At 35.5% G+C, this 16,086-nt stretch overlaps 2 protein-coding genes across 3 annotated transcripts; both read left to right on the top strand.

Moving 5' to 3' along the window:
* The first annotated feature begins 1,142 nt into the window (after positions 1-1,142).
* LOC125208895 (serine/threonine-protein kinase TOUSLED-like) lies at positions 1,143-8,948 on the top strand. Of its 2 annotated transcripts, XM_048108406.1 has the most exons (17): positions 1,143-1,359; positions 1,597-1,828; positions 3,479-3,568; positions 3,728-3,898; positions 4,066-4,116; positions 4,251-4,358; positions 4,502-4,546; positions 4,805-4,917; positions 5,659-5,725; positions 6,041-6,107; positions 6,732-6,829; positions 6,907-7,086; positions 7,240-7,450; positions 7,665-7,929; positions 8,119-8,173; positions 8,250-8,411; positions 8,578-8,948. In XM_048108406.1, the coding sequence occupies exons 2-17, from the start codon at positions 1,604-1,606 to the stop codon at positions 8,671-8,673; spliced, it is 2,004 nt and encodes a 667-aa protein (XP_047964363.1). In that variant the 5' UTR covers positions 1,143-1,359; positions 1,597-1,603; the 3' UTR covers positions 8,674-8,948. The 2 variants fall into 2 exon arrangements, with proteins under 2 accessions (XP_047964363.1, XP_047964364.1); XM_048108407.1 differs by lacking the exon at positions 1,143-1,359 and having other exon boundaries at positions 1,717-1,828; positions 3,453-3,568.
* An 840-nt stretch (positions 8,949-9,788) lies between these two features.
* On the top strand, positions 9,789-11,823 carry LOC125215392 (U-box domain-containing protein 9-like). The gene is made up of 3 exons (XM_048116797.1): positions 9,789-10,160; positions 10,505-11,495; positions 11,571-11,823. The coding sequence occupies exons 1-3, from the start codon at positions 9,900-9,902 to the stop codon at positions 11,666-11,668; spliced, it is 1,350 nt and encodes a 449-aa protein (XP_047972754.1). The 5' UTR covers positions 9,789-9,899; the 3' UTR covers positions 11,669-11,823.
* Positions 11,824-16,086: the final 4,263 nt, after the last annotated feature.

The raw sequence follows: 16,086 nt of genomic DNA, 5'->3' as shown, positions 1-16,086 counted from the left end.
AGAAAATGTCAAAACAGTAATGTATATTGAAATAGAAGGTAGTATTTTTTTAGGCCACCCTTCGTTTAAGTAACTTCATTCCATTAATAATGCATATTAGTATTTTTAATACAATATGAGTAATAATCTAGAGGAGTATAAAATTCATTTAATTAAATAAAAAGTAAATGAAACTATAAATTATGGAAGTTTCAAAATAGTAAAATGAAACATTATTTTATGATTGAGAAAATACTAAATATACTATCTCGACCAAATTCATCACACCAAAACAAAGCCAATAAGAAGAACTCAGTCGAATTATTCAAATAAATCTATGAAATAGACGTGCTTGTAAGTTTAGAATGTTATTAAATCTATCAAAATAATTAGGGCATTAATATGATTCGAGATATATTTTCTCTCTTTATATACAAGATGTCACATGAATTATGTCACACTTCATTAATTTCTTCCTATTCTCCTTACATGACGCGTATTATGCTTGCTCAGATCCAACAAAACAAAGAAATAATTTTGGAAAAAGAAAGAAAATAAGGAAAAAGGGAATTAATGGAACTAACTGTAATATTCATATTTTAGTAAAATAAACCCATGATAAATTATCGTCAAATATGTATATTAATGAGAAAGAAAAATAGCTACAATTGTGGATGAAGTAGAATTTATGTATAGAGTTTCAAAGCTCTAACAAATTTCAAATTAATAAACATTACTAGTTGACAGAAAATAATGAAATTTAGCCAAATTCATTTATTTCCTGCAATTTTAAAAATAAGACATAAAATTATGAAGTGAGGATTTATTCACAAGGCAACAAAATTGGCATCTACGTACAATATACTGTTGATTTTTTCAATCACATGACACTATTTTCTTTATGAATAAACGACATTGGTTAATTTTACTAAAAAATTACTATATTGTAAGGTAAATGCAAAATTTAACTAAATTTTACTGTATGATTTTTCGGCTTATATAAAATCTATTTTACCCCAACTATAACTCTTTTTTCTTTTTTTTTTCTCTTTTTTTTTACCCCAACTATAACCTATCATATCAATAGCTGCAACAAATTAATTCATTTACCTTTCTCTCATCATTTTATTTGTCACACAAAATTACCATTTCATAAATTTCAAAAATCTCCCTTTTCAAATGCATTTCGCCCACCATTTTTTTCCCTCTTTTTGGTTTCTACGAATTCACTCAATCTTCAAGCTCAACTCTGCAGATTTTCAGCAAATTCGGAAACCCTAATCCTCTTCGTTTCAAGGAATCTATTCATCTGTATCCTCGCCGTCGTTCGCCTAGACTCACACGTTCACGAGCCTACAGAGAGAGAGACCGAATTTTGATGTAAGCGTTAAATGTATCATGGATTAATCTTCAAAGCGTCTTTGGAGAAACAGGATGATTCACTCAAGCATTCAAAATTCATCACCTCATTTGTTTTTGATTTTGTTTTTTGTTTTTTTGCAATTTTATTTTTCCAATTTTGGCTACCTTCTGTCACTGGCTTAAGAATTTACTTGGATTGAGAATTTACTTCAATTGACTACAATTGATTGAGAATTTACTTGGATTTTTCAATAGACGAGCAATGTCGGACGAATTGATCTTGCATTCATCCAATTCCTCGAACCAATCGGGTCAGTCCTCTAAGATCGCGAAACTTGAAGCGAGATTGGTGGGCAAGGCTTCATCTGTAGCTGCCTCACAGCCGCAACAAGACCAGACGCACCTGAATTCGTTGACTGTGCCTGCCCAGTTTGGAGGTGCTGCGGATGGTCTGCCGGAGTCTTTAGTTGATGATTCTGATGATGATGTGAGTATTTGGATTTTACTTATATGAATTCTTCAACTAGATGCATTCTGTGGTGCAGAGAAAATCTAAATTTCGCAAGTTTTTTGTTCTTGCATGTTTATGTTAAGAATGTGTGACTATTGATGCTCAATGTGGGGATTGCTGATTTGATGTTTATTGTTTTTTGTATCGTTAATGGCAAGATCAGGAAATATGGTGTGATGCTGACTGCTGAGGATATGATTTTGCTGGATGTGCTTCTGTAACTGTAATCCAAATATTTTGATTGTTTTATGGACTTAGTTCAAATTACACATCCATAGACATTTTCATAGCATATATAGGGGTGCGTTAAGCTCCTTTGCACCCTAAGTGTCCTATTTCCTTCTTAATCTCACCTTCTTAATCTCAGCCCTTGGATCCTTGAATTGGATGGTTGTGATCAATGCATTATTAGTCTATAATGTTGCATTATTAGCCGCTGTGCATTATTAGAATGAAAATGTGCATTATTAAATGACACGTGGCATTAATCTAACCGTCAGATGACAAAATCGTGGGGCTAGGATTAAGAAGGAAAAAGTATAAAAGATAGGAAAAGTATATGAATACATATTATATATATATATATATATATATATATATTATAGTCCGCAAAGTAAATTGTAGATAAACTGGCATTTTGGAGCTAGTTGTTTCTATGTTCCAAACCATTAACTAGTAACTACCATGGTGACAACGATTATATAATGATAATCATTTATAACTGCTCAACCCCAAAGTGCAGTATCGGACTGAGTTGTTAGAACAGATGGCATACACATGCTTATATCTGTTAGCTACTTCAAAGCATATACTGAAATAATAGCAAACACATGTCATATCTGCAGAGCACTTTCTGAACCTTTGTGTGGAACATTATTTACTCCAAAAACACCAAAAGTTAATTGATTAGGAACTTGTTCTCTTGGAGAAACACATTTATCCATAGATTACCAATTGATGTATGCATATAGAAAGTTAAAAATCATTCCAATGAGAAACCTGAGTTGCAATAACATGAAGTATCCATATCTACTGTGCACCACACTACCTACTGGACCACACTGCAAAGTGCAAACCACAAGTATAATTCAAGTCATAATACCTGGGAAGCTTCTAATACACACGCACGGTCTATAATTTACATCTCTCCATCTTTCTTCACATTCTACTCTAGCTAGTGGAATACTCAATCAACTGTTGTTACATCTACCTTGAACAAAGTTTAGAATTGATCAAGCAGCCGGCATTCATATCGAATTCCTTTCTTCCTTTATGCGTAATAAATATAGGATTGACAGCTAAGGATTTTTTTTCCTTTTGTGAAAACTTAACCTAACATTCTTGTTTTGATATGCTTGACTCTTCATGGGTTTTGAAGTGGGCCGAAATGAAAGCTGGTTTGATGCGACTTATGCACTAATCCCATTTGACCAACGTGCTTCTTCTTAAAACTATTGCAGATTCTTATTAGTTTTAGAATTTTCTATTCTTGTTTTTTTTTGCTTTTAGGTATGCCCTAGAATCCCTGCCTCGTGGTTTGCTACCTCTACTATCTACATCTTGATTTTGTCATGTATGCATTTAATCTTTTCTTTCTCAGTTTGATCTGTCCATATCATGTGGCAGAACGGAGGAGCCTATCTCATACTGGCAAATACTGAAAAGCGGCAGAAGATTGATGAAGTATGCAGCCTTATTTCTGTTGAACAAGCTCAGGTGACATACAATTTTTTGTTCTAGTTGATGTGACATGATTTGCTTAAGTATTTTGTTCCTTATATTCTTAACTGCCTATTTCCTTTTCTTGTTTCTTGATTTATTAGTTGTTTGAAACTCCCTAATAATACAATTTTATTGTTTGTTTGTCTCTTTTAGGACAGTAATTTTTCTGGAAGTACACAACTGGCAGCAGCTGATGCTTGGCACAAGAACACAGAACCAATTGACAACAACAAGCTAGGTGGTGATGTAAGTATAAGAAAACAAAGCCGTGCTCGGGCTACTACCTCTTCCGGTAGGGGACGGGGTTCTCGTGTTAGTGATCAGGCAAGAAATCATAGTATTTCTCCGTCAATTGGTGTCTATTATGTTAGTTACTTCATCCGTGTTATGCGAAGCTTCTGTCATCACATGACAGTCATATGCTTTCATTACTGCTGTTGTCTAATTAAATTAATATCTATCATAAGTCTTTTATTGGTTTTGGTATGCAGGATGGACTCGTTAAAGAACAGCTCGGGCATGACGGTCACCCCTCAAGAGAGGTTTTAAATTGTGTTTAGATCTTTACCCTGTCAAAATTCTAGAACCAATGTCATTATTTTAACCTAAGAGTTCTTAGTATAACTAACATAACTTCCATAGATATTTATTTTTTGCATTTGTTTCGAAATTACAGGATGAAGGAACTTCACTACGCGCAAAGGTTTCAGCAATGGTGGAAGAACTGAAAAAATCACGCGAAGAGGTCTCTGATTCCCGGAATAAATGTGAACGACTCGAAAAGGTTGTTGGCGGTTTCTCTCTTTCTTTTTTTTTGTACTTGAGTCAAAATTATGCTTGTTATACTCATTAAGTGAAGTTTTATCCTTAAAAAAATAGAATCCGTATTAAGTTCTTTACATCCATGTTTTTCCTTTACTCAAACAGGAGCTTAATAATATCAGAGATTATGAACAACAGATGAAACCAAAGGTATGCCTTCTCTAACCTGCACAGATTTTGGCTTGTGATTCTCATAGTTATTGTATATTCTGTCTTGTTTTACTCTAAGGCGGTCTCCTTTTATGTTTAAATTTTGAAAAGTCAGAGATTGAATTTCACCGAATAACATATCAACGTGTAAGGTCAGATTATGATTCTGATTTGCCTGACACGTGTATTTAGCTCCTCAAAGATGTTGGATCAATGTTCTGGGCAAGTAGTTATTTTCTTTTGTTTTTTTCAATGCAGAGAATGAAAGTAATATATGAATTATTGATGTCTGTATCAAAAGCTGAAAGACAAGAGGCAAGGATGAGAGTACGCCAGGATTCCCTCAGACTTGGCAACATTGGAGAGGTCAGGTATTTGGAAATGGATCTGGGGTTTTCAGAGGGTTATAATGGACTACGTAGAGACTAGAGATATTTGCTTCCAGTTGTAAAATCTTAATGATTTTGTTTGCCTGAAATGAATTATGGAGATATACAGAAATCTATCTAGATTCAGGAAAAGCTCTTGATTAATTTTGATTGTCTTATTTTTACTTAATATTGCCATAAAAAAGATTTACTATTTTCTGATTTGTTTTTGTTTAACGAAAATACATATGAATCACCACAGTATTATTTAAAAAAATGGATTATAAATTTCTATGCTGCTGCGCACCCTTAGATTTTCTTTTTGTTTATCATTTTTGTAACTGGTAATCTGATAAGGGTTGAGCCCTTATCAAGCACCCGAAAATAAACTAATTATTGAGTCACGGATTTCTCCGCCTACGGATTACCTCCGTCCAACAATGATCTTCTCCAAAAGATATCTCTACCTATTGAGAATCCCACAATATATAGAGATTTATGTGAAGAGTCCTACTCAAAATAAACTAATTAAAGATATCAAATCTTATCTAAATAATAAAAGATATCAAATCCTAACTACCAATCTGTATCAGGCTGAATCTTCTTCTTTATCTGATATGATTTGACTAGATATTTTGATCTCTATCATTGCCTCTTGGAGTTCCTCTTCTCTGTCTTGTTCAGCTGGATCTGTATCATCTAATTATTTATTTCCACTCCTTTTTTCTTCAATGAACTTAATAGAGCTGGCACGATCATATCTGAAGCGTGGGAGGGTGGACAAGCCATGAAAGATATCAATGCCCAACTTGTAAGCTCTTCCATGCTTTAACTAATTTGTTGAATAGTTACTGTTTCTTATTTGTGTAAAATCTATTAGCATGAAAATATAAAATGTCACTTGTCGTCACATGCTGCATGATTCCTGGATGCCATATGAGCTCATCACGTCCAAAAATTCGTATGGTTTAATTTGCAAGTTCTCAAATGTGGCCTTGCCTCTTAGGGAGTGTTTGATTCATCCCACGGTGTTTCCAGTGAATGTTTGGCTCCATTTACAAGAATTAATTTTCTCATACTCATCCTGTAAATTTTTTTGCTTTGTTTAATTGGGTTTTTATGGCAGAGGAGTTTGATGGAAATGAAGGAGGGAATTGAAAGACACAGAAAATCTCTGAAGAAACGACCATTCGGTAAAAATATTTATCAAATCTTGTGCTGCTCTACTTATGGATTGTCTCAGTGTACTTTCTGTAATTCGCAAGAGTTTGAGGTGATCTTTATAGATATGCTCTGCTAAAAGGATTTCAAAAGACAACAAAAGTTGATATGACAAAGATGGTAATGATACTGAATTTAGGTTGGAAGAAGGATCTACTTTTTACTATTCTGATGGAAGTTAGAAAAAATCTTGTTAGGGGTCTGCTAAATTGTATTTCGAAAGTGAGAAATGCCCTGCTTCCTCACTGTATTGTTGGTCTTAGGGAAGGAACTTCAAACATTCTTATGCCTGTTTTATTTGTCAGCTATAGAGATGTCAAACATCCTAAACCCTACTTATGCTGTTTTTGAGCTATTCCTAGGTTTCCTTCATGGAGCAAATTTTGTATTTGTTCTTTTAGTGCTACAAGGATGTATTATTGCACCGAAAGTGAAAAAGTACAATTTGTAATTAATCTACTGTTAATCTTGCCTATATGTCGTATAGATATACGGCACAACAGCTTTTTTATTTTTTTTCGTTTTATTGTCTCAAAGTTTTCTTTGATTCCTTTCCCTAGTATAATGAAAACTATTTTATGTTTTGTCTTGTCCAGACAAGGGTGAGGTAGCTGATGCAGATGGCAGGGTTCAGGAAGAAGATATTCTCATGCAGGATGAAATTTTCGAGTCTCGCCTAGCCAGCATCAAACGGGTAAGCGTGTTTCCTTTTTTAGTTCTTCCCTTTGTTTTTCTTGATAATTTCATAATTTGCACCTACACTATCTTTAGGAGGAGGAAGCTGTACTGTGTGAAAGAGAGCGTCATGAATTCGAAAAGGGAAGATTAATATGTGAAATGAAACGTATAAGGGATGAGGATGGCTCTCGTTTCAACAATTTTCAGATATTGAATGTCCGTTATGCTCTGTTAAACCTCTTGGGCAAAGGAGGATTTAGTGAAGTTTATAAGGTCAGGGCTATCTTTGTATGCTTAATATCTTGTCGAACTTCTAAAATCCCAGTACATACATATTTATAATGTAAAACTATGAACTTATATTTCGCTCTTTATTTCTAGAATGAAGATAACAATCTTATACTGTTCGGTAAATTATGTATGCAGGCTTTTGACTTGGTGGAATATAGATACGTTGCCTGTAAGCTACATGGTTTAAGTGCTCAGTGGAGTGAAGAGAAGAAGCAAAGCTATATACAGCATGCAATCAGGAAATATAATATTCTCAAAACTTTGGTCCACCGTCACATAGTTCGGCTTTGGGACATCTTTGAGATTGATCACAGCACATTCTGCACTGTCTTGGAGTATTGCAGTGGTATGACTAATTATATTCCAGCTATATCATCAGACATCATTTGAACATCTTTTCCTGGAGACGGGATGATTATAGGAGGGACATTATTAGCCCAAGGATATGTGTATTATGCAATACATCATTCAATACCTTTATTATGATTGGCACTTTATGCAAGTACAAGCTACTTACCTTTAAAGTGATGGTAACTTTCAGTTTTCTCTCTCCTTTCCAGGCAAGGATCTCGATGCTGTTCTTAAAGCAACACCTGTACTCCCAGAAAGAGAAGCTAGGATTATCGTAGTCCAGATCTTTCAGTGCCTTGTTTACCTGAATAAAAGATCAGTGAAGATTATTCATTACGATTTGAAACCTGGAAATGTTCTATTTGATGAATTTGGCATTGCTAAAGTCACAGATTTCGGTCTTAGCAAGATTGTGGAGGACAATGTTGGATCCCAAGGCGTGGAAATTACGTCCCATGGCGCTGGTACATATTGGTGAGTTCTATTTTAAACGCATACAATTTCAGCATTTTCATTTCGGCTTCAGGTGCCATTGTCAATTGATGTAGCCAAATATCTTGATTTCTTGACTCTCTATCTGTAGTTTCTACACTATCCTATGATATACATTTATTTTTCTATTTTGCACAATTTCCTTTTCTGAAATAAATATCTCCGTTCCAGGTATCTGCCCCCAGAATGTTTTGAGCTAAACAGGATACCTCTCATTTCCTCGAAGGTCAGTAATTTTAGATGACGTTTTCTTCTTGTACCTTTCGTATAAAACCAATCATGCAAATGGGTTTATTGTACAGGTTGATGTTTGGTCTCTGGGTGTCTTATTGTACCAAATGCTGTTTGGCAGAAGGCCTTTTGGGCACGACAAAAGTCAAGAGAGAATTCTTTGTGAAGATACAATTATCCAACCTCCTAAAGTTGAGTTCCCTTCAAGACCATCTGTATCTAATGAGGCAAAGGTAATTCTTGCACGTCCGAGCTCAGTGCTGCATGTGTCGAATCTCTTTCTTCTGCTCTTCTTATATATTGCTCTAATGAAATTGCACAATAAACACACAAACGAGAGAATCTATACTTGTTCTTGATTCTTGGTGACTTGAAACATTACGTCTATTGCTGCTGCAGGATTTTATTTGCCGTTGCCTAACATACAATCAAGCCGAGCGACCTGATGTTTTAGCTATTGCTCAGGATCCATACGTGATCTATACGAAGAAATGACGACTGTGCGGCTTGGAGGTACAGCTGCAGATGAGAGAATGTACGTCTGTGGGAAGAAGTCATTCAATTTTTGAGGAGATGAAAACTTGGAAACTTTGTACATTGGTAAAAAGTCTGTGTTGCAATTGGGCTCTAAACAAAATTATCTTTTGATCCTTTTTGACCTTCGAAAAATAGATTTTTCTCCAACAATACTCCCATTAAACAAATTTTAAAACTACTTCATAGATTGTTTCATAGATTGTAAGGGTAGTTAATTCATTTTTTAAGAATTACTCTCTGTCGCTGAAAAGTTTAATCCGTCCCTGAAAAGTAGGGATGTCAATCGGGCAACATGAATAATTTTGTTTTTACGTGGTGAGTTGTAAGAATTGACATACGTATTTTTTCATGTCCTGAAAAAATAGGAAAAATAGTATTTTGTGCTTTTAAAACTATTTATTAAATATGCCACCGATATTTTATACCCCAGCTATATCACCATTGTCTCGCCATAATTGAATTATATTCCTTATTTTGTCATCTCATTATAATTGAATCATTTATTTTTACAGCAAAAATCAACACATTTAATATAATATGACTTTGTTCTTGGTCATATACTATTAAGTACAATGTCTCTAGTTGTTTATTTAATTTTATTTATCAATTTTAGTCTTTCCGTTTCTTTATTAATTTTCACCTAATTCATTAGATACTCATTTATAAATCTTACTCTACTGATAACAAAGGAATAAAATAGTCGTATTGGCAATGGCTAGGAATAAAATAATCCTCATTTACAAGTGATGGTCCTTTGGAACGAAAAATAAAGTAGTAGTATTATTTACATGTAAATGTGAAATTATTTAGTGGAATTTGAAGTGTGGATACGTGTCTATATGAATTTGGACATACATGCAGTAATAATAAAAAAATGTAATTGAATTAAATATATTAAAATATAATTTTTCCATAAAACTAAGAAAAAGCTAAGGTAATTAATCAATGAGGTAATCCATAACCAAACTTTTGAGTTTGATTAGGTTGCACTGTTAACACGGTGTAATTAAGCTAAGATGGATTGTATTAATTGAACATGCTTTGTTTATTAAAGATCATTTATTGTCAATTTGTTTTGGTTGGTAAACACAAAACACTTCATTTACTACGATTTACGAAACTAAAAAATACACATCGACAGAGAGAGGGAGAGAGAGTAGATTAGGTTTCAATCAATTGCTGCTATGGCGAATGACGAAACTACGGCGGCGGACGACTTGATGTCAATGCTGGTGGAGCTATTGCAGCGGCTTGAGGCTGAGGCGGAGGGCTCCGTCAATATGGAGGATATGGAAACTGCTCGTCAACTGATGCATTCGTTTATGGAATTAAAACTGAAGAAGGCTGCTAATAATTCGGATCAAGATATGGTGGTGCCGGTGGAATTTATATGCCCCGCTACTAAGAAACTCATGGTGGACCCGGTCACTAATTCTTCTTCTGGGGTGAGCTGTTGATTGTTTGAATTGTGTTTTGTGTGTGTTAATCTAGGGTTTTTCTGGTTTCTGTGGGAAACTTATGATAAATGCTTTGTTTTCAAGAAATGCTTTGTTTTCAAGTTTGAATTGTGTTTGTGTGTTTAGATCTATGGTTTTTCTGGTTTCTGTGGGAAATTTTGCTACTGCATAGATAGGAGTAATTTCTAACATAACCAAGTTGACTATGCTGAAAATCTTCCAAATATATGTGGTAATTTCTTGGTTTGATTAGCAAATACAGTAGTAGTATATTTGAATTCTTGACTTGGTTTATTTATCTTTTCTACTGTTGATATGTGAGTGTTGGGCAGACATATGATCGTGCCAGCCTCAAGGAGCAGGTCAATTTCATACCAAACCGCCTACTTCGCAACATGATAGAGAACTGGTGCAAGGAGCATTCAATCCATCTACCAGAAAGTAGTAATTACAATGAAGAAGAAGAAGAAGAAGATGATGATTTGCTACATATGCTGGAGAAGATCTCATCCACATCTGATCAGAAAGATTATGCGAAGAAGCTGCGCCAATCGATAGAAGTAAAGCCTTCAATCCGGGCAAAGTTTGCAGAATCGGATGATGCCGTAGAAAAACTTGTGAATGTTCTCTCTCAAATCGATCCCCAGCATTATGGCTTGAAAGAGGACATCATTGCGATGATCACGAGCCTCTGCTTCCACGACGACGGCATCAAGAGCCGTGTTGTGGCAACAACATCGCCTTCTGCCATTCAGCTTCTTATTAGTGCTTTGTCGGGTCCGCGTATGCCTTATGCGAGTGTGCGGGTTAGGGCCGGAGCTGCTGCAGCCCTTTCGTCTATATGCACCAATGATCTTTTCAAGGAACAGATCGGGCAATTGGAGCCCTTTGAACCACTCGTGAGGTTAGTGAATGAAGGTGTAGATTTCGCAGTGGAAGAGGCTGTCATTGCAATTCACAAGCTATGTAGCGTCGAAAGCAATAAGGTGAAGGCTATTACGGATGGAGTAGTCGAAATGTGTGTTACTAGTTTTCTCGGAGCTGAAATGTTCAAGCATAAAACGATCGGTAATGAACCGATTGACCTTCTCTTATTGCTTTCTACCAATGAGCTTGCAGTTGATAGGATGGTGGTGGATGCGGTCCTGTACTTGCTTCCTCTGCTATACAATCATCAGAACCCGCTGATCAAAAAGAACATTGAGCTTATCTTGAACAGAATCTGCCTCCGTTATCCGGACAGCCATAATTTGAAGGAAAACTTGGCAACTTGGCAACAGGAAATTGAGGAGAAGGTGAAGAATGATATGCAAAATAGTACAGGTGAGTCTCGTATATTCTTGTCATACAATGGGATGAATGAACATAGAATTTACAAGTATATGTTTTGTGATGCAGGTGGGCAACTGCAAGGGCATGACGAGTGGGTTAATGAGACGACCGAAGATGTCATCGAAAGATTGAGTCGAGCCTCAGCAGCAAGACGCCATGATTAGGTGGAAGCAAGGAGCAGCAACGAATCACTTTGTGCAGAGGCACAGGATTGTTATCACTTTGTGTAGGATTTTTATCTTGAACAGCGAATCACTTTGTTTTCATTGAGCACCTTATCTTTATTAGACATATCTTAAGACTAATTTATTTCACTGTACTTTGTGATGTCTTGAAAAGTGTTCCTCCTCTCGTGGGATGGCGTTAGGGTGATCGTAACACCCTCTCTGTCACACTAATGACCTCCTACACGACGAGGGTAGCGTGGTGTCGTGTTTGGATATAAACTTGCCCTCACTGTTATTATGTTCTTTGGGCTTGCCAGGGGGAATATAGGAACCACCTACCATTAGGGAATGATCCAAGTATCGAAAAGCTTTTTAGAGGCGATGAAAGGATTTGGAATTAAGTGTTGATATAGTGATATGGGATTTTTATTTTTTTATTTCAGTTATATGTGTGAGTGATGAAGACGAGTTCTTGTTTCTGTATGTACAATAGTAGTAATCAAATCAAAATATTTTGGTAATTTGATTTTAATCACGTATGTTATATAACAGATGAGAATTTGATATCCAAAATTAAATAATGAATAACGTTTAATTCCGTTACCATTTAACACTCCATTAACTAATAGGCTTAAAATAAACACATTAAATCAAAAGCCCACACTCTTAGAGCATCTCCAATGGTCGGCTAGCGACCGGCTAGCCGATTCGTCGCGCTGGCCGATCGGCTAGCCGAACCATTGCAATCGGCCAGCGCAAAATCGGCGAACAAATCGGCGTCCGCTTGCCGATCGGTGGGCGCTGGCCGATTGGCTAGCCGCCATTGTGGAGGTCCGATCGGCCAGCGCTCGGCTAGTGCCGTTTTTTAATTTTTTTTTTTTAATTTTTGAAAAACTATATAATACTCCCTCCGTTCCCTTATAGTTGAGTCGTTTTGCCATTTCGGGAAGTTCCCTCGTAGTTGAGTCGTTTCTAAATAAGGAAAGAATTAGCATATTTAATGGTGATTTGAGCTCTAAATTAGAATCCCCTTATTACACTTAATTAACCTAATTAAACAATAAAAAAATTGAACCAACCCTAATTTCTCTCATCTCACTTCTCCGCCTCCCCCCTCTCTCTCTAAGAACAAAATCTCTTCCTTCTCTCTACAATTCAAAATTTCGTCGCCTCCCCCTTCCCGTCAAGAACAAAGATCTCTCCTTCCTCTCTACAATTCTAACCCTAAATCGGGTTCTCATTTCGCCGCCCCTCTCTCTACAACAAGGATCTCTCACTTCTCCCTACAATTCGAACCCCATCTATGGCGTGCTCCCCCTTACCGGCGCCGACGGTGGATAAACCCACGCCACCTCCTTGCCGACGCTGATGGGTGGATAAACCCACCTTCAATTTATTGGAACTATGGTTTAATTTCGGATGTTGTAGTGATTTTCTGGAAATTTTGAGTAATAAAGGCAGATCTTTATTTTTTTTCTGATAATTTCTTGTTCAAAAATTAGGTTGTGGATTGAATACACTTGAGTTCCTTAGCTAATTGTGTTCCGATGACAGACCCCAAATCTAAGAAGTTTATATGAACTTCAAGTTTGAAATTTTAAATATTTGATGGTGATAATATGTGAAATAGATGAAGATAGATGTTTAGAGTTTCTTTTCACTCTTTCTCAATTAAGTTTACAGTAGAGAGCTATGAAAAATTCTGTGTTTCATTACATTTTCTTCTCTCTCGGATGTTCAGTTTCTGGACAAAAGAGTTTTAGGATTAATTAACTATGAATGTTCATTTTAAAAAATCAAAGAATTTTTCATGTAAATAAAAGATTCAATTTTTACAAAAATGAAATTTAAATTTAAAAACATCAATCTCTTAATTTACTCCACTTTATTAGCTATCTATTTAACTCACTAAACATTCTTTTCTTAGACTCCGTGCCGAAAAGTTCCGCCTCAACTATGAGGGAACGGAGGGAGTACATTTTTTTAATGAATTTTTTAATTATGTAATTTTTAAATAGGCACACAGACGACGGGCTAGACCCACTACAAAATTAAGACCTAAAACAGAAACATGTCATACCGTCGGGAAACTATAACAGTGCAAGGCATACTAACATTTGTTAATGTATTTTTTTAATAAATTAGTGAGGAGTAGAGTGGGGCGGTGGCTCGTGTGTGGAAGCCCGGATTTTTTTTTATTATGTAATTTTTTTGATTTTTAGTTAATGTACTTTTTTTTATTTAAATAAAGTTAATGAATTTTCCCGTATATGTCTCGTAAATTTAATTCCGTAAATTTAATCGTAATTTTAATTCCGTAAATGTAGTATTTTTTGAATTAAATTTATTGCGGCTGGCCTATGACTGGCCTAAATCTGATGTGGCAGGTGGATTTTTTAGTGCTGGTGACGTGGCAGAGGAGAGGATGGCTGGCCTATTGCTGGCCTATGTACCATTGCGGTTACAAAACCAAGAGCCCATATTAAAAAAAAGTAGGCTTACATTTGAATCAGTTCTTCCATGTTTAGGCCGAGTCTTCCTATAATTTTTTTTGTTATTAGGTTAAATGGTCAAAAATATTTGAAATTACTGTGTTATAATGTTATTTAAATTCTAATGCGAATTACTAGTTATGGTCTGAATTATTAAAAAAATACGGAAATTTATCATTAGTGTAGAAGTTGATAACTCGAGATAATATTATCAAGAAATTGATGGTGATATTTAGAAGGAAAAAAAACAATATATATCTCTGTCTCAACTGGAAAGTTATAATTCAGTCCATTGATTCTTCACTTAACTGATTAGGATAAATTAGAAAAGAAAGATGGAATTATTTATTTCAAAGAATCATTATTCCTCGTAATGAAATCCCTCCATCATTGCTCTAAAGTTTTCAATAGGGATGTCAATGTAGCCCGCAACTCGTGGGCCGGCCCGAATAGCCCGCCAAATTTATAGGGTTAGGGCTGAAAATTTCTAGCCCGATAAAATTACAGCCCGATTAGCCCGCACCCGATTAACCCGCAACCCGTTAGGGCCAGACCCGAAAACCCGATGGGCTGGCCCGAAAACCCGATAAAATTTCTATCGTTCTATTTGTTTGACTCTAATTCGACACTTCATTGGTTATTTTATAATATATATTACTAAAAAAATAACTTTCAATTTTATATATTAAATATATAAATTATATGTTAAATTTTTATTAACATAATAATAGATATATAAATTAGAAACTTCAAATTCACTAAAAAAATATATTTAAATTTCTAAAACATGCTTTAAAATTTCTTGATGTTTATGTTTTATTTTGCATAAATCTCAAATATTAGTATTTGATCATGTTTATGTTTGAGCTTAAGCATATATCTCAAATTTATCATAATTAAATATTTTACATTTTATAAATATAACTAATTTTCACCATTATTTATTGGATTAAAAACATTTTAATTTTATCGATAGCAACCCGATTAGCCCGCTGGGCTAGCCCGAAACCAGAGCTTTTAGGGTTAGGGTTGAACTTTTATAACCCGAAAAAATCACAGCCCGATTAGCCCGCACCCGATTAACCCGCAACCCGAATAGGGTAGGCCCGAAACCCGGGGGGGCTGGCCCGATTGACATCCCTAGTTTTCAATGCCTAAAATGTGCTTAGAATTTGAAAAACAATTAATGTGATGAAGTTTAATGTAGTCTAATAAATAGTAAGCTAATATGATACAACTCCAATTATACAAGCAACCGAGGAGGACACACACAAGCATGGGCGAAGGAGTGGAAACCAGTGAGGGCAGAGGCGTGGATGAAGAAGAGGATAAAGAGCAGAGCGGAGAGGATGAAGGACGAGACGATCAAAAGGAGGTCGAAACCGAGCCCAACAGCTCTCGCCCAAAAAGGAACACGCGCCCACCTAATCGTTATCACGATTACATGATGCGTTAGTTGGGATGTTTATTTTATTGTTTTTGGGGTATTATCGTATTTTTGGCATTTTTATTTGGTTGAATCGAGCATATCTATAAGCTTTGTTTCGGTTTTTTTTTTTTTTTTTGTTCGTTCTTTCCCGAGATGTTAGGAGGTGATGCTCTATTTTATTAGTACTACAACTACTTGCATATACTCCCTCCGTCCCATAAAAATAAGGACACTTTCCTTTTTGGTCCGTCCCATAAAATTATCTCATTTCCATTTATGGAAAGTTCTCACAAACTCGTTACCTATATTCATCACTTTATTTACAACTTATATTATTAAGGTCCACCATTAAACACTAATAATAATGTGGGTCTCACTATGACAAGGCAATTATAGTATAGCTAAAGGAGGGTTGTCGAACTCAGGAAATACGATCGCAAATTGTCTATCAAATACTAAGCTTCTATCACTATTTAAACACACGAGTGGGTTGG

This window comes from Salvia hispanica, chromosome 3 (assembly GCF_023119035.1).
Source record: "Salvia hispanica cultivar TCC Black 2014 chromosome 3, UniMelb_Shisp_WGS_1.0, whole genome shotgun sequence".
NCBI classification, from domain to species: domain Eukaryota; kingdom Viridiplantae; phylum Streptophyta; class Magnoliopsida; order Lamiales; family Lamiaceae; genus Salvia; species Salvia hispanica.
The sequence above is the reverse complement of the archived record's forward strand: the minus strand, read 5'-3'. Positions and strand labels throughout refer to the sequence as shown.

Excerpts from the sequence above, each read along its gene's own strand:
- LOC125208895 (XM_048108406.1), top strand. The coding sequence starts at position 1,604 with ATGTCGGACGAATTGATCTTGCATTCATCCAATTCCTCGAACCAATCG. Across the intron at positions 1,829-3,478 it reads TTGATGATTCTGATGATGAT|AACGGAGGAGCCTATCTCAT; the intron begins GTGAGTATTTGG and ends ATCATGTGGCAG. Across the intron at positions 5,726-6,040 it reads AAGATATCAATGCCCAACTT|AGGAGTTTGATGGAAATGAA; the intron begins GTAAGCTCTTCC and ends TTTTTATGGCAG.
- LOC125215392 (XM_048116797.1), top strand. The coding sequence starts at position 9,900 with ATGGCGAATGACGAAACTACGGCGGCGGACGACTTGATGTCAATGCTG. Across the intron at positions 10,161-10,504 it reads TCACTAATTCTTCTTCTGGG|ACATATGATCGTGCCAGCCT; the intron begins GTGAGCTGTTGA and ends AGTGTTGGGCAG. Across the intron at positions 11,496-11,570 it reads TGATATGCAAAATAGTACAG|GTGGGCAACTGCAAGGGCAT; the intron begins GTGAGTCTCGTA and ends TTTGTGATGCAG.